Below are 20,100 nucleotides of genomic sequence, written 5' to 3' on the forward strand. Positions count from 1 at the left end.
CACATTTACCTCAATAACAATAATTACTTTTATACATTATTACCTCTTTCCTTTATTGTGTTGGCACATATCTAATCTAAAAGTTTCAATACACTGCCTGTTTGTTGATGGTTGGTTGAAATTCTGGTTTGTTTACTGCACAAGCACACTGGTGACGTACAATACATATTCCTGCCAATGGTTTCGCATACCTCTACTAATCAACAAATAGTGTGCCAAGAAACACAGTAATATGCATCAGGCAGGGAGGAGTAGGAGCTAGTAACGTAGACGTTAACCAACGAAGGCTTCAAAATACTCAAAGTCCCAGTCCCCACAATGTGAGCAGGCACACAGACACAGGATGGCATACCACTGAGTATTTGCTGAACAGCTTCATTTCCCATTTGAGCAGCAGTGAAGCCCTGCAGCGACACCAGTGAGGCGTCTGCCCCGTATCCTAGCAACAGTCTGCAGGTCTGAAGGTGGCCTGCCAGTGCCGCACGGTGCAATGCTGTCTGACCCAGCGTGTCAAGGGCATTCACCTACAAACACAAACAACTTTGTATGGATCCCACATTCTTCCTCACATTCAGCTGCAGATTAGGGACATTACATGTACATGTGGTTAGTACCAGTAGATGAGCACATTTACGTAGAAATATGTGATGAGTCAGCACTTTTACTGCAAAACAAGGGTATTGTTGCTGCATTGCATACTGGTCTACTTTTTGCCTGTAAAAATCTGTACTCCTTCTACAGTGAAAATTACCCCTGTATGACAGTTAAACCAAAATGGCAGCTCTATAAATAAACAATTGCTGAGTCTGACACACAAAAAAAAACAATGTTTAATGGTGATGTTTCTGACTGCAAACACATTTAACAGCAATCGCATTTCATGGTAATGAGAGCGATGCACCAAGACACACACACAAACTATCTGTGATGTATTTATACTGTATGCATGTATAAAAAAGCAGATACATGTACAATGGTTATAATCATGTTTAAAGGATTAAGGCAGAGATCAAGGGAAATAAAAATAGATAAAGATAAAACTAAATATATGAAAGAAATGACAGATGATACATGGCAAAGTGCATGTAAAAATGACTGTGGTTTACCTTGGCACCATGTTTCTGTAACACCTCCATGATGTCGTTATGAGCACGTTCTGCTGCTACATGGAGAGGAGTCATGAAACTGCAGAGAGAGAAAGAGACAGAACAGTGTAAAGGGGACATTGGTTTTTATTGTGTTTATTTAAATAAATGCACACAGTAGGCCATTATAAGACCCTGCTTATCTAGTGGTAAGGCTTGCAGTGGCTTTTTTTATTAGATTATATTAAGAAACACAATTCAGTTAAAAAAGTAAGTTCCACTTAATGGCATCTTCTGTTCCGAAAATACTGGTATCACCATATAGCAAGCTCACTAATGTCAAGCCGGCTGACTTCTGGGTGGTTCTTCACACACACAAATGGGATAAATTAAATATATCCTAAGGCTCTTTTAGACTCTCAAAGTAATATTGGATCCAATGCATCAACTTTTGATAAGAAGATTAATTTCTCTGTGTTTGTGATGTTTGGAAAAATGTATGCACCATTTTACAGTTGTTCCTTTATCATTGACTCCCTATGGGAAAAATGCCTTTTTGGGCCAGGATACAGCATGTGATGAATGAAGAAGCTGTAGTGACGTGGTTTGGCCACTACGCACTGCTCCTGGGGGCGCTTTGGTATCAGCCTCCAATCACATGTACATGTTATAGCATTTTGTTGACAGTGTGTTCTTTGCATACAAATATAAAGAACGATCTCATATTTTGCGACAGTAGTACTCACTCTTTATTCTTCTCATTGACATTTGCACCCTTCCTCAACAGCAGCTCTGTCACCTGTTTCCTCTTGGGGTGTGGTGATGCTACTGCACAATGCTAACACACAAAAAAACACTGTCTTAGCAACTTGGTGCCAGTGTACACATTTATGAATGCAGTATGTTTGTGTGTTTATCTTACCAGTGCGGTCTCGTATGTGTGCGGGTGTTTGAAGTTGATGATCTCCAGTGCCAGGGTCTTCTTAGCCTTGGTCATGTCAGCTTCTCGAGCGGCTTGAAGCAGTGAGTGGCCCTTAAACTCATCTAAACACACAACATGTCAACATGTCAAGAACAGAGAAGATGACCTCAGCTTCAGTTTGACGACTATGACATTTCAAGTTAATCTTGAGAGGTTTTCTACAAACCCAAAGGTTGAAAAAATATCTAAATCTACACAGGAGCACCTGATGCTTCAAATAATTGAAAAACAGGAGTTATAAAGCTCTCATCCAAACATATTTTCATTTGCAATGACCCTGCAACATACCGATACTTCAAAAATATTGCTTCAAAGTCTACCAGCGAGCTAACACATGATGCAACAGTCTGTGTTGTGGATGTGGAGCGGAAACAAGTGATTATTCCCCAGGGACTGAAAATTACAACAAACTTTACTGCTTCAGACACATTTCAGGCTGAATTAAAGGAGCAGATTCATGTCTGTCTACTGACTGAGGAACAGCATTCATGCATTTATAATCAGACATTTAGACAAATGATGTGAGCAACACACTGACATCACACTCGCAGGGTGTCTACAGTGATACAAAAGTTAAATTTATGATTTTTTAAGACCATTTTAATACCACTTTAAATGAAATTAAAGACCAAACTTGCAATGGAAATACCAAAAATAACATATTCTCTTTCCAAGTAAACATATTGATGTCAGTTCAAAATGAACAGTAAGGTAAAATGCAAAAACTGTCAAAAAAGGTGGCCTTCTCAGAAAAAAAGGGAAAAAACATTGTCTTAATGTGTTTGTGAAACCACAAAAATGCCATCACTGTCCTAAACAGGGCTCCAGACTAACATTTCATACTGGCGGGACTGGTGCCAACAAGACTCTCAAATGGTGGCACCAGTGCCAGATTTGGTAGCACCCTCTGTTTTACACCGTAGTGCAAAGTAATGAAATTCAGAGAGAGGGAGACTTATGGAAACTTGTTCCATAAGGGAACATTTTGTTCACTTCCATGTACACGGAACTGGTAACTACTGGATGTTAGCTACAGTATATTTCGCTTCATACATGAACAGTTCTCTTGTCAAAAAAACTGAGGTTTACACTTTCAAATGTTTCAACACTCGAATGAGTTCAAATCAACTGCTCCAAACATGACTGGAGTAATTATACCCTTTCTAAGACGGCCTATTCCTTAATTCAGCACCATGTCACATTTAACGGTGTTTATGTAAATTAAGCTTCACACTCACATGTAAGTCTCTCCTTCAGCTCGGGAGTAGGTGCCATGTCCACAGAGCTCTTGCTGTGGCAGTTGAGCAGAGTCGGGTCGGCCCCGTGGCTCAGCAGCAGGGAGCAGACCTCCACTCGGTTTTTAGACGCCGCTTCATGGAGAGGGGTGAACTGCCATAGATCCATGGCATTAACACATGCTCCGTGCTTAAAAACAAAACAAGTAATGAGGAAGCAAACAGAGCAGATATGTCATTGTTAGAAAGAGTTTTCTTTGAAGTAGTCAGTCCTTACAAACATTGTTCAAGAATGTTGCAGGGTTGATATACATCTTGTTTTTAATGAAAGAAAATACAGTGGAACAATGGATAATCGTTTCAGTTGATGGTCAGTCCCAGTGCCTGGGTCAGTACTGAGCCAATATGTGTGTGTACCTTTAGCAGCAGCTCCGTAACTTCATAGTGCCCATAGGAGCAGGCATTATGCAGAGGCACCAGACCACTGGAGAAGCCAAACACAAAACAACATTCTAGAATAAATATACATGTTAACAATTCTTAATAAACTCATTCTCTAAGTACAAAAAACAACTGAAGCTGATGGGAATGTCATTAGTTTTGCAGGTAGTTGGTTAAAGACCAAAGTATTAGACAAATTTAAACTTAGATCTGATGATGGTGCAAAGTTAAGGGATGAAGTTTTGATACTTCATCCTTAGGACATGAATGTGAATACTGAATTTCATCATAATCTAGCCAATGGGTTGTTCATACATTTCACTGAAAAATGCAAATGTGAACCAGGTGGTGCTAGATGAAAAGTCAGATGATCACCAAAGTCATTAAGGTTCATCCTCTGAGAGTTGTGAACATCTGTACAAAACTGAATGGAATTTATTCAGAAGTCAATTCTTATGTATACTTCAGAATGAGTGTCATGCTTTTTAAGGTTGGGGAAAAAAAAGAGTCAACTTGCGGATGTGTTCATCCAGTCAGGTGAACAGATTCTCGATGTGTCAGGGATCTACTGCACAGATGATGATCATTTCCTAACCTACTTAAAAAGCCTACTGTCCAAGTCTGTTGTGAGAACAGTAGATCAAAATTTGGAAACATTTAAAATGTGTTCTTTAAACTTTAATTTGACTTATTTATTCATACTTACCCCTTGTCCTTGGCGTGAACATCTGCTCCATGCTGTAGTAACAGCTGAACTATCCTCACCCTGTTGTATCCTGCTGCCAGGTGAAGTGGAGTGGACTGGGGAAACGGGAAGAGGCGCACAGAGATAAAGAGAGATGATAAGAGCAAGGACAGAGAGAAAAGAGGCAGAAAGTGGGAAGAAAAAAGTAAATGTTAGCCTACATGTTCTTACTGCAGCATGACAGCCTATCATCATGACTTCATCATCAGTCATGTATACAATGAGTATGTGGAGGATGTACATATTCAGGTGTGTTCTCATTTTGCTGCCAGATACACAAACATTTTTAAAGGAGAAAATTGCTTTTCACCCCAATCAGTCTGCAATGACAAAGCCTGACTACTGTGTATTCGCTCCATAAAATGACTAAAATGAAAAGCTGCAGTTCTGAATGCCTTAAGGTGGGACTGAAATGAGATGGCTTCAGCTCCTCATGCAGCATTTCCTCTACTGTATATGCTCTCAATAAAGGCCATTCTTCAAAGCTTGAGTGACACCCAGACTGGTGGAGAAATGTTACAGGCAGAAAGTAATGGAAAACCTGCCTCCGAGTCATGATACAAAAGTCATTTCACAGCAGCAGATGTATTAGACTAGAACAGGACTGGGATTAACACATACACTAGGCAGATATAAAAATAATTCTCACAGTACATACTGGCCTAACAAACACTGTGCTGCATTAACTAATTCCTGCAGTCTGACACTGTCCCTTTCATATACGTCATTTTTTTGATGTTGGAACAGGAGTTGGTCCATATTCCTGAAAAGCTCACCCACCAATGTTCCTCTTCAAAACCTACTACAATCTCTGGGACTTAGAAACTTCAAACTGCTACTATGAACAAAGGATATTCACAATTGGGGAAATAATAATAAAATCCCCCATTACCTCCTGTGGTATCTATACCTTAACACTTTGTCTTGGTCACTAACTAACGACCCCTCTGGTACCTGAAACATTCCCATTTTCACTGGGACTATTTGTTTGGCAGATTCAAGTTCTGCTGAAATCTTTCCAGTGATGATGATTACACAAAGGAACCGAGACACTGTTACTGGAGAGAAATGTTCACATTTTCTTAGAGTATTACAAAGTGGACATCTCAAAACCAGGGCACCTAAAATCAGAACTATAACTGAGAAACTACTTTTTACTGTAGTTTATATTTCCCTCACAAACAGCTTGGAGTATAAAGAAATGTAAAGGTTTTCTTAAAGAATGTCTAAATAGTTGGTTTAAATATACTGAAGAGTCTTGGGTAAAGCTTAAGACTGATGTTCATCATGTTTGTTTTTTGTTTTACTCAGAGAATAACAGCTCTATAAGGGGATTTTACAGCTAAACAGTAAACCAATAGTGTGAAAGAGGAAAATGTTAGCATGACAGTATGACAGGTTCACGTGTGAAAAGGGTGTCAACCTTCCTCTCAGTCACATTGCACTATGCATGTTACAACCATATTTACAGCTGATTTCACCAAGTTAACAAGATCTCATGAGGTGATGGCATGATCTGATTGTCACCCCTCCCATTACTGTACCACGCTTGTGACAGCCTACAAGACTTGTTTTCTCACAACTGCTTTGAGGACAATAATCCATGTCTGAATGTTCTGATTAGACAGCAGCTTGTTCTTGAGTGCCATCACCCCCTGGAATCTGGTGTGAACCAGTGTAAAGACTCCTCCTCATCATGCATACAGTCAGGTCATACTGTAGCAACGCAGGTGAATCTACTGACAGCCATGTTATGTGCTGAAAGAAGAATGGCAAGGCAGGACTTTGGGACGGGAACAAGCTCACAATGTCGGTGAGACAGTGAAGGGAAGGTGCTTATAGAAAGCGACCATCTGTTGTGACTCATGGCAACAGGGTTCAGATGTTCAGGTGGTATGATGGCTGCACAGTGGCATACTTCACCCAAAAAAAAAAAAATGTTATATGACAGCATCACCACCATCCAACAAAACAAACTAAACTCCAAACAGTGTAGCAATCTGAGCTGAGCAAGCCAGCCATGAGCAAACAACTTACCAGCATTATCTGGGATGTCAACTGCTAACAATGTCGCCACAAACATAAGTTGAAATAATAAAACAAAAAAGGAAAACAACAACAACACAAACAGCACAGAAATCACAACATGACAGCAGCTTTCAGAAATGCTACAGTAGAGATAACAGAGGTGTGACCACAGTCACTGGTCGCAGTTTAGACAACATTTGTATTGGTGTTATACAGACACACATATAGTAAAGCCAGTTAAGAGGTTATTCACTAGGCACTTAGAGAAAAATCTCTACAACACTGTTTCCTTAGATATGATGCAAAATCTGGGCAACATCATAAATACACAACGTTAACAAGACACAGGTCATTTTTCACAAACCAAATGAAGAATATGCTCATGTTTTCACTGCGGGCTGACTAATTTGTAAATTATGCAGCATTGTTTCAAAAAGCTACATTGTCCCTGACAATCCTGGACCTCACTCATCAAAACTGAAGACATTTTAACTGAGGTCAGGACAACACTAGGTGTGCGACTCTGGCCAGACTTTAGAAGAGATTTTGAAAACTAGATCACTGCTCACTCCGGAGCTCAGCTGAGAGGCAGAGAGGCAGGGTGGACAGATGGTACACTCGTATTTACAGGATATGACAGCAGCATTTGGAAGGAGCAGGACAAGGCACACAGTCATCATCCTCATTTTAAATGTGGTGTCATTTTGTGTGAGTGCATTTCTGCCTGTGTAGCTGCTGTTGCAAATTGTGGACATAAATAAACAAAACAAACAAAAAAAAACCCCTAAACGTATAAAAGCATTAATCTGGTCCTCAGTACATGTTAAACCGCAAGCTATCAGTGAGTCATCGGTTAGGTCTTAAACAACTCATACACACACTGTTGCATCAGCATCATGTCATTGCCAGGGTCAGACTGGGTAGTTTAAGCTCCACCTCCTCAATCTGTCAACTGTGTGACAGCGAAGGGTCCATGCATGTGTGTGTTTGTGTGTGTGTCTCAAAGAAAGAGAGAGAGAGAGAAAGGGGATAAGATTACTTCCACACAAACTGCACCGCTGCCTCAACAGATTCTCCACACAGAAGCATATTTGCAGTAAAGTCATAAAAAAACAACTGCAGCTGAGAATAATTACAGCAGTGTGACCACAGTAGCCACAAATAATAATAGTGCAAATAATTAAAAGCAGCATCATTTAACATATCTGATCCAACCTACATCCTTCGACAACCCTCCACTACAGACTGCTCTGTTTCTAGATCTTTGAACAGCTCATTTTATGAAGCAAAGATGCAGTTTTTAAGTGAGCGTTTCACAATGAGCATTCCTTTGTCTGTCTGCATCGTTTATACTGTTTATTTTGCATTGTTTGCACAGTTTGTTGCTTGTTAATGCTGTTTATTGTGTTATACTGCACAGCCTTATGCTGGTTTACTGTTTACTTGCATGGGGATATGTACATGCACATTGAGAGCCGATGTACCACAGTCAAATTCCTCGTGTGTCCGACACGCCTGGCCAATAAAGCCGATTCTGATTCTGATGCTTCAGATGTAAGAAAATGGAAAAAAAAAAGGTTTTATTGAATTTTCATTAAAAAATGACCAGTGTAATGAGCAAACACAAAAGTCTGTGTTTACTAAAGCCACAGTCTGAAACACTCAAGTGCAGCACCAGTGTGATGAGCAAACACAAAAGTCTGTGATTACTAAAGCCACAGTCTGAAACACTCAAAACATCTTGGAATGCTTTTGCTCTGTTTTTTTCTTTTTTATTTTTGATTACATGTGCAGAGTCACTGCATGTTTTAGCTCCATGTATGCCATATATATTAAATTCAGGATAAGTTAGTCTAATTAGAAATGCCCAGACGTTCTAGGACAAAATAGCTGCAATTTAATGACCTTTCCACCGCCCTGGTGCTTTCTTTGTGTTGAGTACTATTTAGCAAATGTTAGCATGCTAACACTAAACTATAATGATCATGACAGTACACATAACTGTCAGCGTGTTAGCATGCTGACGTTTTGGCTCAAAGCATCACTGTGCCTACATCCAGTCTCACAGACCTGCTACCATGGCTGTACACTGACTCTTGTTTGCCAGGATGTTTAAAGGTTTAAAGCATGCAGCAACCAGCATATAAATCAGCAGAGGAGGGTCAGTGTTCCAGGGAAAAATGAGAACTATGCTGGCAGGTGAAACTCCCTTTTATGTCTGACCTAGGTGCATTCTCCACTATGCTATCTGCTAATAACCTTCGAAATACTATTTTTTTCTGTAAATGCGTGTTGATTAGTTTAACTCAATTATGAGTTAGATGTAGCTCGTTTTTGGTGCCTGTGACCTTCAGCTGTGTTTCCTCTCTAACACACCTCTGAGATTTGATGAAATATTCTGCCCTGAAGTGAAAAACCTAGTGCACTATGTTTCAAATAGATGCTATCGGCACTTTCAGAGGCACACTGAAAGTGAACTGTAACAATATGAAAACCCCACTCTGTTGCGTTTTAATCATCTAAAAGCTTTTCAGTGAGGTGGGGTGGGGTGGAACAGGGAAGATGATGAGAACCCGAAATATGGGAGCAAAATGAAGGGAGTAAGGAAGCAAGGAGAGATGCGGAGGGCACGTTCAAGTCATGATGAAAAATAATCAATTTTTCTGACTTCCCTTGGTAGCATTTATCTCTTTTATTTATCTCTTCTCCCTCCATATAAATACTATGAATCTGAAGGTTATCTGCAAACTCAGGTAAGTAATGGCAACAGTCCCCTCACGTGTTTATTTGATTTTGCTTATTTGGCCATTTAACGCTAAACATCATCATCTCAACAGCATGAAAAAAAATAAATCAGAACATCAAAAATAGCAATCCCACAAATTAATTTAATACACCATTTAAAAACTGTGTGTAATCTTCTGCTGTTATTTGCTTCGTTTTCATTTATTCTTTAACCTGACATCCTCCTCCTCAGTCGTCTTCTTCTCTTTATGAGCCTATCAATCTGTTCCCATGACAACGGTGACTGCTAGCTGTCAGCAGTTGCCATAGCAATGAGACGTGATTTATCTCAGAGGGTCAATGGCCACATTTGGATCATTTTGTTTGGCGCCGTTCACATGAACACACACGTGTGTGAAGCTCTGATGTTATTCTTTGCCACAATGGTTCTGGAGCTGCTACACTCCCACTTAAACCATAAATCTGTGAATTCACCTGCTGCAACACCCACAACACTGCAAATAAAACAGTCCTAACAAATCAATTACCCTCAGACCATCTTGAAATAAAATATATTCTGCCAGTAGGGTGGGATAATTCAACTTAAATCTAAGACCTGTTTCACTAGAGTCATTTTAAACGGGTATGACTATCACAGATTCCTGCACTCGGATCGAGAGAACACATTTCAAAAATATCTTTAAACATGTTAAGTGAATTAAAAGCAGGTGAAATGAACAGATGCACCTCAAATAAATCTAAGTATACACCTTTAATGCACTGTTTTTGTTGAAACTAGAGGTGCTGCAATGTGATCTGAACCATAAATGCACTTTGACATCATGAACATTAGTGGTGTAGAGATTCTTTACAAATTGATCAGCAGGATGATAAAAACATACAAAAAACATCTTGTGGTGCTGACACACATTTATCTACTGACAATGGATACAATATTACTGAGCTCGATAAAGGAGAGAGAGAGAGAGAGAGAGAGAGAGAGAGAGAGAGAGAGAGAGAGAGAGAGAGAGAGAGAGAGAGAGAGAGAGAGAGAGAGAGAGACCATTTTACTATGTACACCTTTGTGTTCCTGAGTGTTATGGTTCATACATTAATTATTTCCCGTTTTACAAATGTGAGAAGGAAAACCAAGGTGCTTGCATGTGCTTCAAAGAGAGGTCCAACTGTGACACTTAAGACAAAACTTAAGCTGCTTTGTTTTCTTTTTGACTTGATCTGTAGCCTAAATGAAAAGTGGTGATTCGCACACTGAGTGGGAATGTTTGTTGTTCTTCTTCCATTTTATTAGAAGGCACTGACATGAACAAGAGTTTCTTTTGCTGATCTCTGTGTTAAAGTGCAGTTTTGATGGTGATGGCAAAAACTACATGCCTGCCAGTAACCTTTTTAAATGATTCAGTGATGAATCACCCTTGCAGTGGGACAAAAGTATTTGATACACTGCCAATTTTCCAAGTTTTCCCACTTACAAAGAATGGACAGTTCTGTAATTTTCATCGTAGGTACACCTCAACTGTGAGAAACAGAATCTACAAAAAAAATCCAGTAAATCACATTGTTAGATTTTTAAATAATTTATTTCCATTGTATTGCATGAAATAAGTATTTGATCACCTACCAACCAGCAAGAATTCTGGCTCTCACAGACCTGTTAGTTTGTCTTTAAGAAGCCCTCCTATCCTCCACTCATTGCCTGTATTAATTGCACCTGTTTGAACTAGTTACCTGTATAAAAGACACCTGTCCACACACTCAATCTATCAGAGTCCAACTTCTCCACTATGGGCACATTACACCATCATGGCTTAAAATCCTGCAGCGCACACAAAGTCCCTCTGCTCAGGCCAGCACATGTCCAGCCCTGTCTGCAGTTTGCCAAAGACCATCTGGATGATCCAGAGGAGGCATGGGAGAAGGTCATGTGGTCAGATGAGACCAAAATAGAACTTTCTGGTATAAACTCCACTCGTCGTGTTTGGAGGAAGAAGAAGGATGAGTACAATCCCAAGAACACCATCTCAACCGTGAAGTATGGGGGTGGAAACATCATGCTTTGAGGGTGCTTTTCTACAAAGGGGACAGAACGACTGCACCGTATTGAGGAGAGGATGGATGGGGCCATGTATCACGAGATTTTGGGCAACAACCTCCTTCCCTCAGTAAGAGCATTGAAGATGGGTCGTGGCTGGGTCTTCCACGACTGAGAACCCCCAAAATTTTACAAATCATGTTTTCAGGGAGCTCACATCTTATTAAGAGGAGCCGAGCTCCCACTAGCTCCCTCGTAGTTCGCACCATGCTCTTTCTGGTGGTTAAATAACGCCCAACTTTATTTTGAATGCAGAAGGAAGTGTCTAACAGTGTACTTCAAGAGCTGATCCTCAAATGATGCTCTGACTTGCAAACTGCTCAAAATTGTGTTTGTGTAATCTCATCAGCCATGTCAGTGACCATAACCCTGCGGTGCAAAGTTGGTACCATATCTCCTACTGAGGTCTTTTTAAGAAAAACATTTTGAACTACAGTACAAAACTATGGAAATGAAGGATTCAGTCAATCTGTCAACAATCACTGCATGTTGTTATAACACCTGATCAAGCTTTTTGCATGATGCAGTGACACTGAGGATAAGAAAAAGGGGCTCATTAACTTAATCCATAAAAAGCATATAAACTGAAATTAGCGTGAAATTAAAACTTGTACATTAAAATCAGTAGTTAAACATCCTTTTTAACTTGGGCTCCACTCTTTTAGCTACTTCAGTACTCAGGTCAGCCGTGCACATCAGCAGGTGGACACTAACAAGATGAATAGTGTCAGATGGCTGGATCAATAAATGTATTAGTAAATCTGTGTGCTATTTAAGCGATACATGCACGCACACACAAAATAAGCTGCTGGAAGCTCAACCAAGCCAACAGCTTAGAAGATATATAACCTACAACTAGTCTCCTCATCTTGCACACTCACAGACATACAGAAACACACACTGATATCTCTGCCATCACACATCTATCTGCTCTGCTTCTCATCTATGAACACTGAATTTCCAAAGGACGAGTAGAGAGGCCTCATACAACAATCACCTGAAGCTCATTATCAGCAAAACCACTGAGCTTGTGGAGGACTACCAGCAAAACAGGAGGTCACCAAACTCTGATCAGCTGGACACAAATTCAACGGGTTCCCCACTCTAGGTGGGATATCACCACTGTAGTCACTGAACACTTCCCGTCATAGAGACCAATGCATAGTATTTTCCATTTTCGACAATTTTAACAGGTTCAAACAAAAATGGAATCTTTTCAAAAAGCATGAATGGAATTTAAAAGTTTAGTCTAAAGTAGGTCAACCTAGTCATCAGTAAGTCTTGGGGGTCCATCGGCAATCACAGTTTGGCCCTTTTCAAAGTCACTCAGATCCTTACACTTGTCCGGTTTTCCTGCTTCTAACATATCTGCTTCAAGGGCTGAATGTTCACTCGATCCCTAATATGCCCCACACACACTGACCGGTGTCACTGTAATGAGATAAGTGTTAGTCAGTTCACCTGTCAGTGGTCATAATGTTATGGCTGATCAGTATATACTGTATACATAGTGTAGAATCTTCTTAAGATTATATGGTTTCAAGTTTCAACAATAAAATGTGTATTTCTGAACATATAGTACTATAAAGTCCAACCTTGGGCTTACATTTACATGGAAGCAAGAGGTTAAATTAATCACTGACAAAAGTTTATTAAAACTGTACCATACCCTATCTGCCATCCGGACAGTTAATAAATGCTGGTGGGTATTTTTATTCTCTGTTTCAAAGAAGCAGAAGTGTAATTTCTCTCTCAGATAGGGCATCGGGTTACATTTACAAACAGGCTGACTCCGCTGTGAAAAATGTCCTGTCAAACAGTCATTACTACAACCTTGTACACATTCACCTGGTTTTGTAAATCTGAGAATTTTGCACTAAGACTAGAGCTGCAACAGCCTCAACTCAAATCTGCAGACTCATCAGGATCGCACAGGAGACCAACAAATGAGAGCCTAATATCGGAGGAGAGTTTCCAGGCAAGCTGGCACATTTTTCAATAGTGAGAAGACAGCCCTGGAATGAAAAGAGCCTCATTCAATAACACAGTAAAAGCTGAGGAAACAACAAACCTCAAATTTCTGTTATCGAAAGTGCCTGCAACTTTTCCTTGTAACAGCGCTGTCTTGTAAACTATGGAGCCTCCAAACTGCCAAAATGTAATAAAAGACTGGAGTGTAAAAAAAAAAAAAAAAAGCTTTTTACTATAATAAATTAAACTTAATACCCCTATTTATCACTAGCAAATGCATGTTTTCAGCTTATTTTGTTCCTGAAAAGTTTCAGAGAGACATTTTTTTCAGCAGATAGTGATGGTAAACACAGTCAGCCAGCGTGGTGCTCTCAGCAGGATACGCTACTATAATCAACATTTAAACAAGGCTTCAACTCTTTTCCTTTCCCTCTCTCTCCCTCTGAATTTTAATCTTGGTCTTGTCCTTCAGTTGTCTGTTACTTTGATCTGTGCACCAGCTAGGGCGCGAGCCGGAGTGATGATTCCCGCCAGTAAGATATAGATCCAAAATCACAATGTTCATAAATACACACAAACACACGTTCACAACAGACGGTGCTCAGTATGAAATGTATTCTTTAAAATAGAATTTCCGGCACAGCTCCTGACAGTCAGTCTAGATAATACATATAAGAGGAGAATATTGAACATTTGAAAAACCAGGGAAGGAAACAAGTAGATGTTTGTGTGTTGGCAGTGGTTAATCAGAAAGCACAAGACTTTTTCCTGCGGAAGTCGCATATGCAAGGCTAAGAGTTGTGTGTGTGTCCACCTCAGGTGTGTATACAGTATGTGTCTGTGTGGGAGTGAGGGGTAGGTTTCACTCAAGGTAGCCTGATAACACTCATCTGTATAAATAATATCCCACCCTGATAGGCCCTCAATCATCTGAGCGCATTTTCACACACACACACACACACACACACACACGCACAGCAGAGCAGTGTAATAACTTTTATTTATACCATTGAGGCTGGGCTAATAGCAAACACCTCTCTGTGTAAGGCAGCACTCTTCAACAGCAACACAAACTACAGCCTCCAAGATGATAACGCAGCTGAATCCACACATCTAATGAAACAGTTTGAACACAAACTGAACATGATTACTTTCATGAAGGGAGGATTTACTGCACGACTGCTGTATTAAAACTCACTTTTCCCTAAGTATACCCAATAAAAAGCCAGCTAAATCCTGCTGAGGATCTCAGTTCGCAAACCAAATGGCATTAACATGCTAATATAACAGCCTCCATTCTTGTTGGAAGGATTTTGGAACCTGGCTACAGGGATTTTCTCCCATTCAGGCACAAGAGAATTACAGAGGTTGGCAACTAATGTGGGGCCACGAGGCTTGACTCACAACACCTTCAAGCAGTCTCCAAACCACTGCACATAGTTGGAAGTGCGCTATTGTTTAAAATGTCATTGTACACTACATCACTCCCAGGAGTTCCCTTAACTAGTACTCAGAACCAGTCCAAAGCTATGTGGTGTCCACATACCTCTGGCTTTTTTTTCCCCCATCTCATTTGTCCTGACTTTCTTCTCTTGCATGTACAAGCAGAGCATTTTTAATTGCAAATGTGTGTTGGTTAATTAACATTTATGTTCCAGATCTGTTCGTTTGTCTTGTGAGAGTTGAGGAGGAAGAGGCTGAGAGTTGGTGCCACTTATAATTGAAATAAAAGAGAAAAGGAAGAGGAAGAGGGGAGAGTGACCGATAGCGAAGGAAGTGTATCGTGTCTAATTATACAAGAATCATCTTTATTATTAATCATTAGGATGCTGTCACGCTCTGTTTAGTCCATGATTATCATTAGTGTCCTCGTACCGTATTGTGTGTTGAGTGATATTCAGTGTGTTACTCAACAGTCAACTACTGATGTATGTGTTTTTAAGTGGATCTTCATTTGGTTTACTCAATTACAAAAATAAACGCTGTAATTTCTTGCATGTCAGCATATTTGTAATGTGAAAAAATGCATTAATGTGTCGGAGGTACTGTAGTTATCTGCTGTTTGTTTGGTTCTTATTCTCATTTTCATCTGTGTCTTTTGGCGATGTGACACTCATCAAGTCAAAACACATACTTCATACTGTATTTGTTTTTATGGTAGCTATTAGGCACAACCTCATTGCTCTAAATTTTGTAACTACATTTCCCACAGTTTTGGGGGCACTGGAGGATGTAAACAGGAAGCCTAATGTTGCCACAGACTCAGTTATTTAAACCTGAGCCCCATTAAATTAGGCACCAAAATAGTCATTTGCAGATACTGTTTGCAAAGCACCCACAACAATCATTTGACCAATTTAATATCGAAGAATTATGACTATTCCCAGACAAGCTCTAGTTAGAAGAATCACATTTTTTGTATCATATCTAAATCGATAATGGACGTTTAGTCGTGAGGAACATTGGAAATGACTGTCATGTCGAGCATGTTATCAGTAGGATAGAATAGTAGGATAGGTTTTTGCCCATGGATACATCTGTCTCTCTCTTTTAATATTAATTGTAAAATGACTGACTTTATTTGTATGTCTTACATTTTTTTCTGACTGTCTTTTAATCGAGATGTGGAGAAAGTATTATTTATCTATTAGTGTTGACATTATTATCCTAATATAATGATCATTGATAAAGAACAATCCCCATAATGTCTGGGCACATTTAGGGTTTTAGTGCGTGTCTGATATTGTCAGCATACTGAAGACTTGCACGTTGTTGCGGTCCATCTTTTTGTGCATATATAATAATAAATAAACACATGCACATTTATCTGTTTTCTGCATTGATGGATTTTTGCTTGCAATCTTCCCAGCATACTGATTTGTTTTAGTGACAGGACAAGGATCTCAAGCAAAAAAAGTTTTTATTATCCCTCAGTTTCATCTAATATTTATAGTTATTATGCAGACGTCACTCAGTAATTTCTGTTAGCAGTGGGAAGATAAATCTACCTAACCCTGTTAAATTACTTAAAGACCATAACAAGGATGAAACTGCACTGGCGTGAAAATATATTCAATCTGCTGTGCATGACTGTTTTCAGTCCGAGCAATTAAAGAGCATTACACATCGTGTAGGAGAGGTCATTTCAGAATATGTCTGAGCATATGTTTTATATTCAGGAAACGACCACATTCCTCTACTTGTGAAATCTTAAAATTCAGCATTTTTCAATGATCTCTTGTGTTTGCCACTGCATCGCCACACAATTTCAAATTATACGGTTTTCCCTTGGGGTACCACGTCCCCAGCAGGCCACCTGCAAAAATAATAGCCATAGGACCTTCTCACAATTATGCATATGATAGTGATGTGATGGATACAAGCTGCAGCTGAGCATCATCAACACTGAAGTGCCCATAATTATAGGAAAGAGCCTCTTGAAGGCTGTTATTGCATTTATATCACAGCTACCAGGAGCACAGAGTAAAAATCTCCCTTTGGCTCCCTGGTAGTCCAAACAGTTGTCATAGCAACCAATAAAATACAGTGGCTCTGCTTTAGTGACTGATAATTTACCTCTATCTCCATTTTCTGAAAAATGTCTCTGGCCAATCAGATCGCTTAGATAAAACTACTTGCTTCTACACACGATTACACAGCTGTAGACCAGCGTCCTCTTGCAAGTGGCCCTGCAAGATTGTCAGCGGTTTGGGTTTTTAATGTGGATGTTTCACATGATAATATAAATGCTGTTTTAAAAGCAAGTCTGTTCAACACAAATATTCATTTAGACTAAAGAAACACCTGCAACAACTGGAAAGGGAGCCCACACCTATTTTGGACAAGTGGCGCTGCAGATGCTTCTCAGCCTGCTCGCAAGGGGAGTCAGAAGCAGTCTTTATTTCTGTCAGGTTGGAAAACAATGATATGGAGGACTACAGGGACTACTTTAACTAAAGCTAGAAAATAGTCAGCTAGAGAGTAGTCTGTTTTCCTTCCAGTCATTCAGCCGAGGGACTAATCATCAGTCACTATCCAGATGTTCTGCTGTGATGCAGCAGAGATTAGCCTGAGGCCCAGGACTCCCCAAGGACACATGAGGAAATGCTGTGGTCACAAAATAATTTCTAGTAAGTGAAGAGGATGTAATACAACACTTTCCTCTGTTGGCCAGTGTAGTGTTGGTGTTACCTGGCATGTCATTTAGCATGCCAAGCATTTTTGCAAGCACTGAAGTCTCCACACTCTGCAGTCTACTAAGATGAAAATTAACTTCCAAATGCTACATTAGCTGATAGTTCAATTCTGATCTACCTTTGCTATTTGACAATCAAGTACAATATACATGTTATGACACACACTCCAGGTGAGCAGCATGAGAAACTCAGACCATGTAAACTGTGAACACTCTGGTTTACTAAACCTCTTTAACTGGGTTCAGCTCTGTGCTTCATAGCAATAGAAATAACATTCACATTCGGGTGGCTCCTGATGAACCAGATTTTCCCTGAGTCCAAGGTGACTATTCATATCCATTAAAAGCCTATTTCATTTCTGTTTGACTGAATGCCTCAAACTGTTGTCTGCCTCTGTTCAAAATCAATACATCTAAAGAAAATTTCATGTGACTGAATCACTGCTGTAATACATACATCCAAACCCACCTTATTCCTTAATCAGCTGAAAAAGCAGAACCAAAACATAAATTTCATTACATCAGTTTTGTGTGTGTGTGTGTGTGTGTCGTGTCCGGGACAGCACAAGAACCATCCCTGAGTCTGACAGTGTTGCGTGTTGTTATGTGCTGCCAATGTTCTGCACGAGTGCTAATTTATTCACTAAAGGGGTTTGTGTCTGCAAATTCATCTTAAATGACTGACAGCCAAGAAAAGCTGCTAATGCCTGCTGGAGATGGCTCAAATTATTTGATGCAACTGAGACACGCACGACTGCCAATTACATCATTTGAGTCACTTTCCTGGTTTAAATAACAATAATAATAATAATAAAAACTTTAAACACCAGCTTTGCAACCTCACTTTCCTGAGCTGAGATGTAGTTATGCAAGTGGCAGTGATAAACTTGTAACTATGTGCATGTTTGTTGTTTTTGTTTTTTTTTCTGCTCTTACCTTGCGGCCATCACTCGCGTGGCAGTTGACATTGAGTGGAGTGAGCAAAGCCATTAGCTTCTCCTCGTTTCCACTCCTGCAAATGTACACACACAAACACACATTAGAGAGAAAACGAGGAGCACCAAGACAAAAGATTAGCACCATTTCTCAGCAGGAGAGTGTGTGTGCGTGTGTGTGTGTGTGTGTGTGTGTCTTGGGGGGGGATGAGGGAGAATGAGATAAGGAGCCTGAGGCTGAAGGGAAAAGATGAAAATTTCATCTGCAGAAACAGACCGACATAAGCAAATGTTTGAATTGAAGGATTGAGGGGAGTGTATGTGTGTTTTTGTGGACATTTCATGTACAACTGCAACAAGCTAAAAAGAATATGTTAGAGGATACACTGTTCTAGCTACAGAGGATTTTGTTTATGTTGTTGATCTGTTTCCTGGTTCATGGGCTCTCTGCCCTGGCACTGGATGACCACTGGGAAGTGTTGCCAAGGCAGCAGCCAATCCAACCATCATCCCCATGATAGCCGTAAAGGAAGAAGCTGTCAGATGGAGAGAAAAGGATTATTCTTCTATTCTCCCATGTTCCCCTCCTCTCTCCCTCTCCTTTCACTTTTTGGGGGCTTATCTTTCCTTCTCTTTGTTTCTGTATCTTTCACATCCTCCTCTTCTTCTATCCCCTTTCCTGTTTTTTCTTCACCTCTCCAACCACCATTTTTTCCTGCTGCTTTCCCTCCTGCCCTTTTCCTCTCTCCATTCCTCTCATCCAAGTTGTTCACCTTTACCTTTCTCCCACCACTACCTCTTCCTCTCTACCTCTTAGCAGTCATTCATTCATTCATGCTTTTTCCTTTCTTTTGCCCAACTAGCCACTGCCTACTGCTTGTGCCAAAAAAAACAAGAGCCTTTGTTTTGATACAAACAAAATCTTGAGGATTTAACAGGGAAGATGGACATGGATTTCAGTGTGCACATGTGCATGTGTGTGCACATCACAACACCAAAACACTGAAGCAATAATTTGACATTTTGGAAAGTGCAATTATTAGCTTACTTGCCTAGAGTTCGAGTGATACCTCTCATGCCTGCTGGATAAATGTAAACCTACAGTCGGCAGACAGTTAATTTAGCATCAAGACATGGAAACGGGAAAACAACTAGCCTCGCTCTGAAGCAAAAACCAAAAAACTGGGTCAACTGATCAAATATGAAAGAAGTCACTCACAGTGATGAACCCACAAAAATCATCACCCAACTCCTCTCAGCTCCACAGTGTTTTATCATCTTTCAGCTCAATGTTTTAGTTTTACAACCCAGTACATAGCTGCTTTTGGTTCAACCACACACATTCTCATCATAATCAAAAACTTTTAAGCAGTTGAATCATACACAGCACCATTTTCCAAAGCAGACTTTGATTCAAGCAGACTTGACTTTCTTGTTTGTTGTCATCTGATGGCCTTAAAGGGACAAATCCGCCTTACTAGACAGACAACCTTGTGCAGCAGTCGTATATTCTCCCTCTCTAATATTTGCTGCCATATACACAAGCAGTTATGTTTTTATTGTCTGTCAATGCAATGAGTTAATGCTTTACCCTCAGACTATGTAGAACCATTTTAGCTGTTCTACTTATTTCTCTTCTATACTACTGG

The 20,100-nt window shown here is 39.9% G+C and overlaps 1 protein-coding gene across 3 annotated transcripts in view; it reads right to left on the reverse strand.

Moving 5' to 3' along the window:
• LOC109965665 (tankyrase-1-like) overlaps positions 1–20,100 on the reverse strand; it is a 70,254-nt gene that overhangs the window by 24,498 nt on the left and 25,656 nt on the right. For all 3 annotated transcript variants that reach the window (XM_020609875.1, XM_020609876.1, XM_020609874.1), the window contains 8 exons: positions 18,453–18,528; positions 4,450–4,544; positions 3,720–3,786; positions 3,306–3,492; positions 2,008–2,129; positions 1,832–1,923; positions 1,107–1,185; positions 353–524 (listed from right to left, as the gene is read on the reverse strand). In XM_020609875.1, the coding sequence (XP_020465531.1) occupies positions 353–524; positions 1,107–1,185; positions 1,832–1,923; positions 2,008–2,129; positions 3,306–3,492; positions 3,720–3,786; positions 4,450–4,544; positions 18,453–18,528 (890 nt within the window). The remainder of the gene's footprint in view (positions 1–352; positions 525–1,106; positions 1,186–1,831; positions 1,924–2,007; positions 2,130–3,305; positions 3,493–3,719; positions 3,787–4,449; positions 4,545–18,452; positions 18,529–20,100) is intronic.

Source organism: Monopterus albus, unplaced genomic scaffold (assembly GCF_001952655.1).
Source record: "Monopterus albus unplaced genomic scaffold, M_albus_1.0 scaffold102.1, whole genome shotgun sequence".
Classification (NCBI taxonomy): Eukaryota; Metazoa; Chordata; class Actinopteri; order Synbranchiformes; family Synbranchidae; genus Monopterus; species Monopterus albus.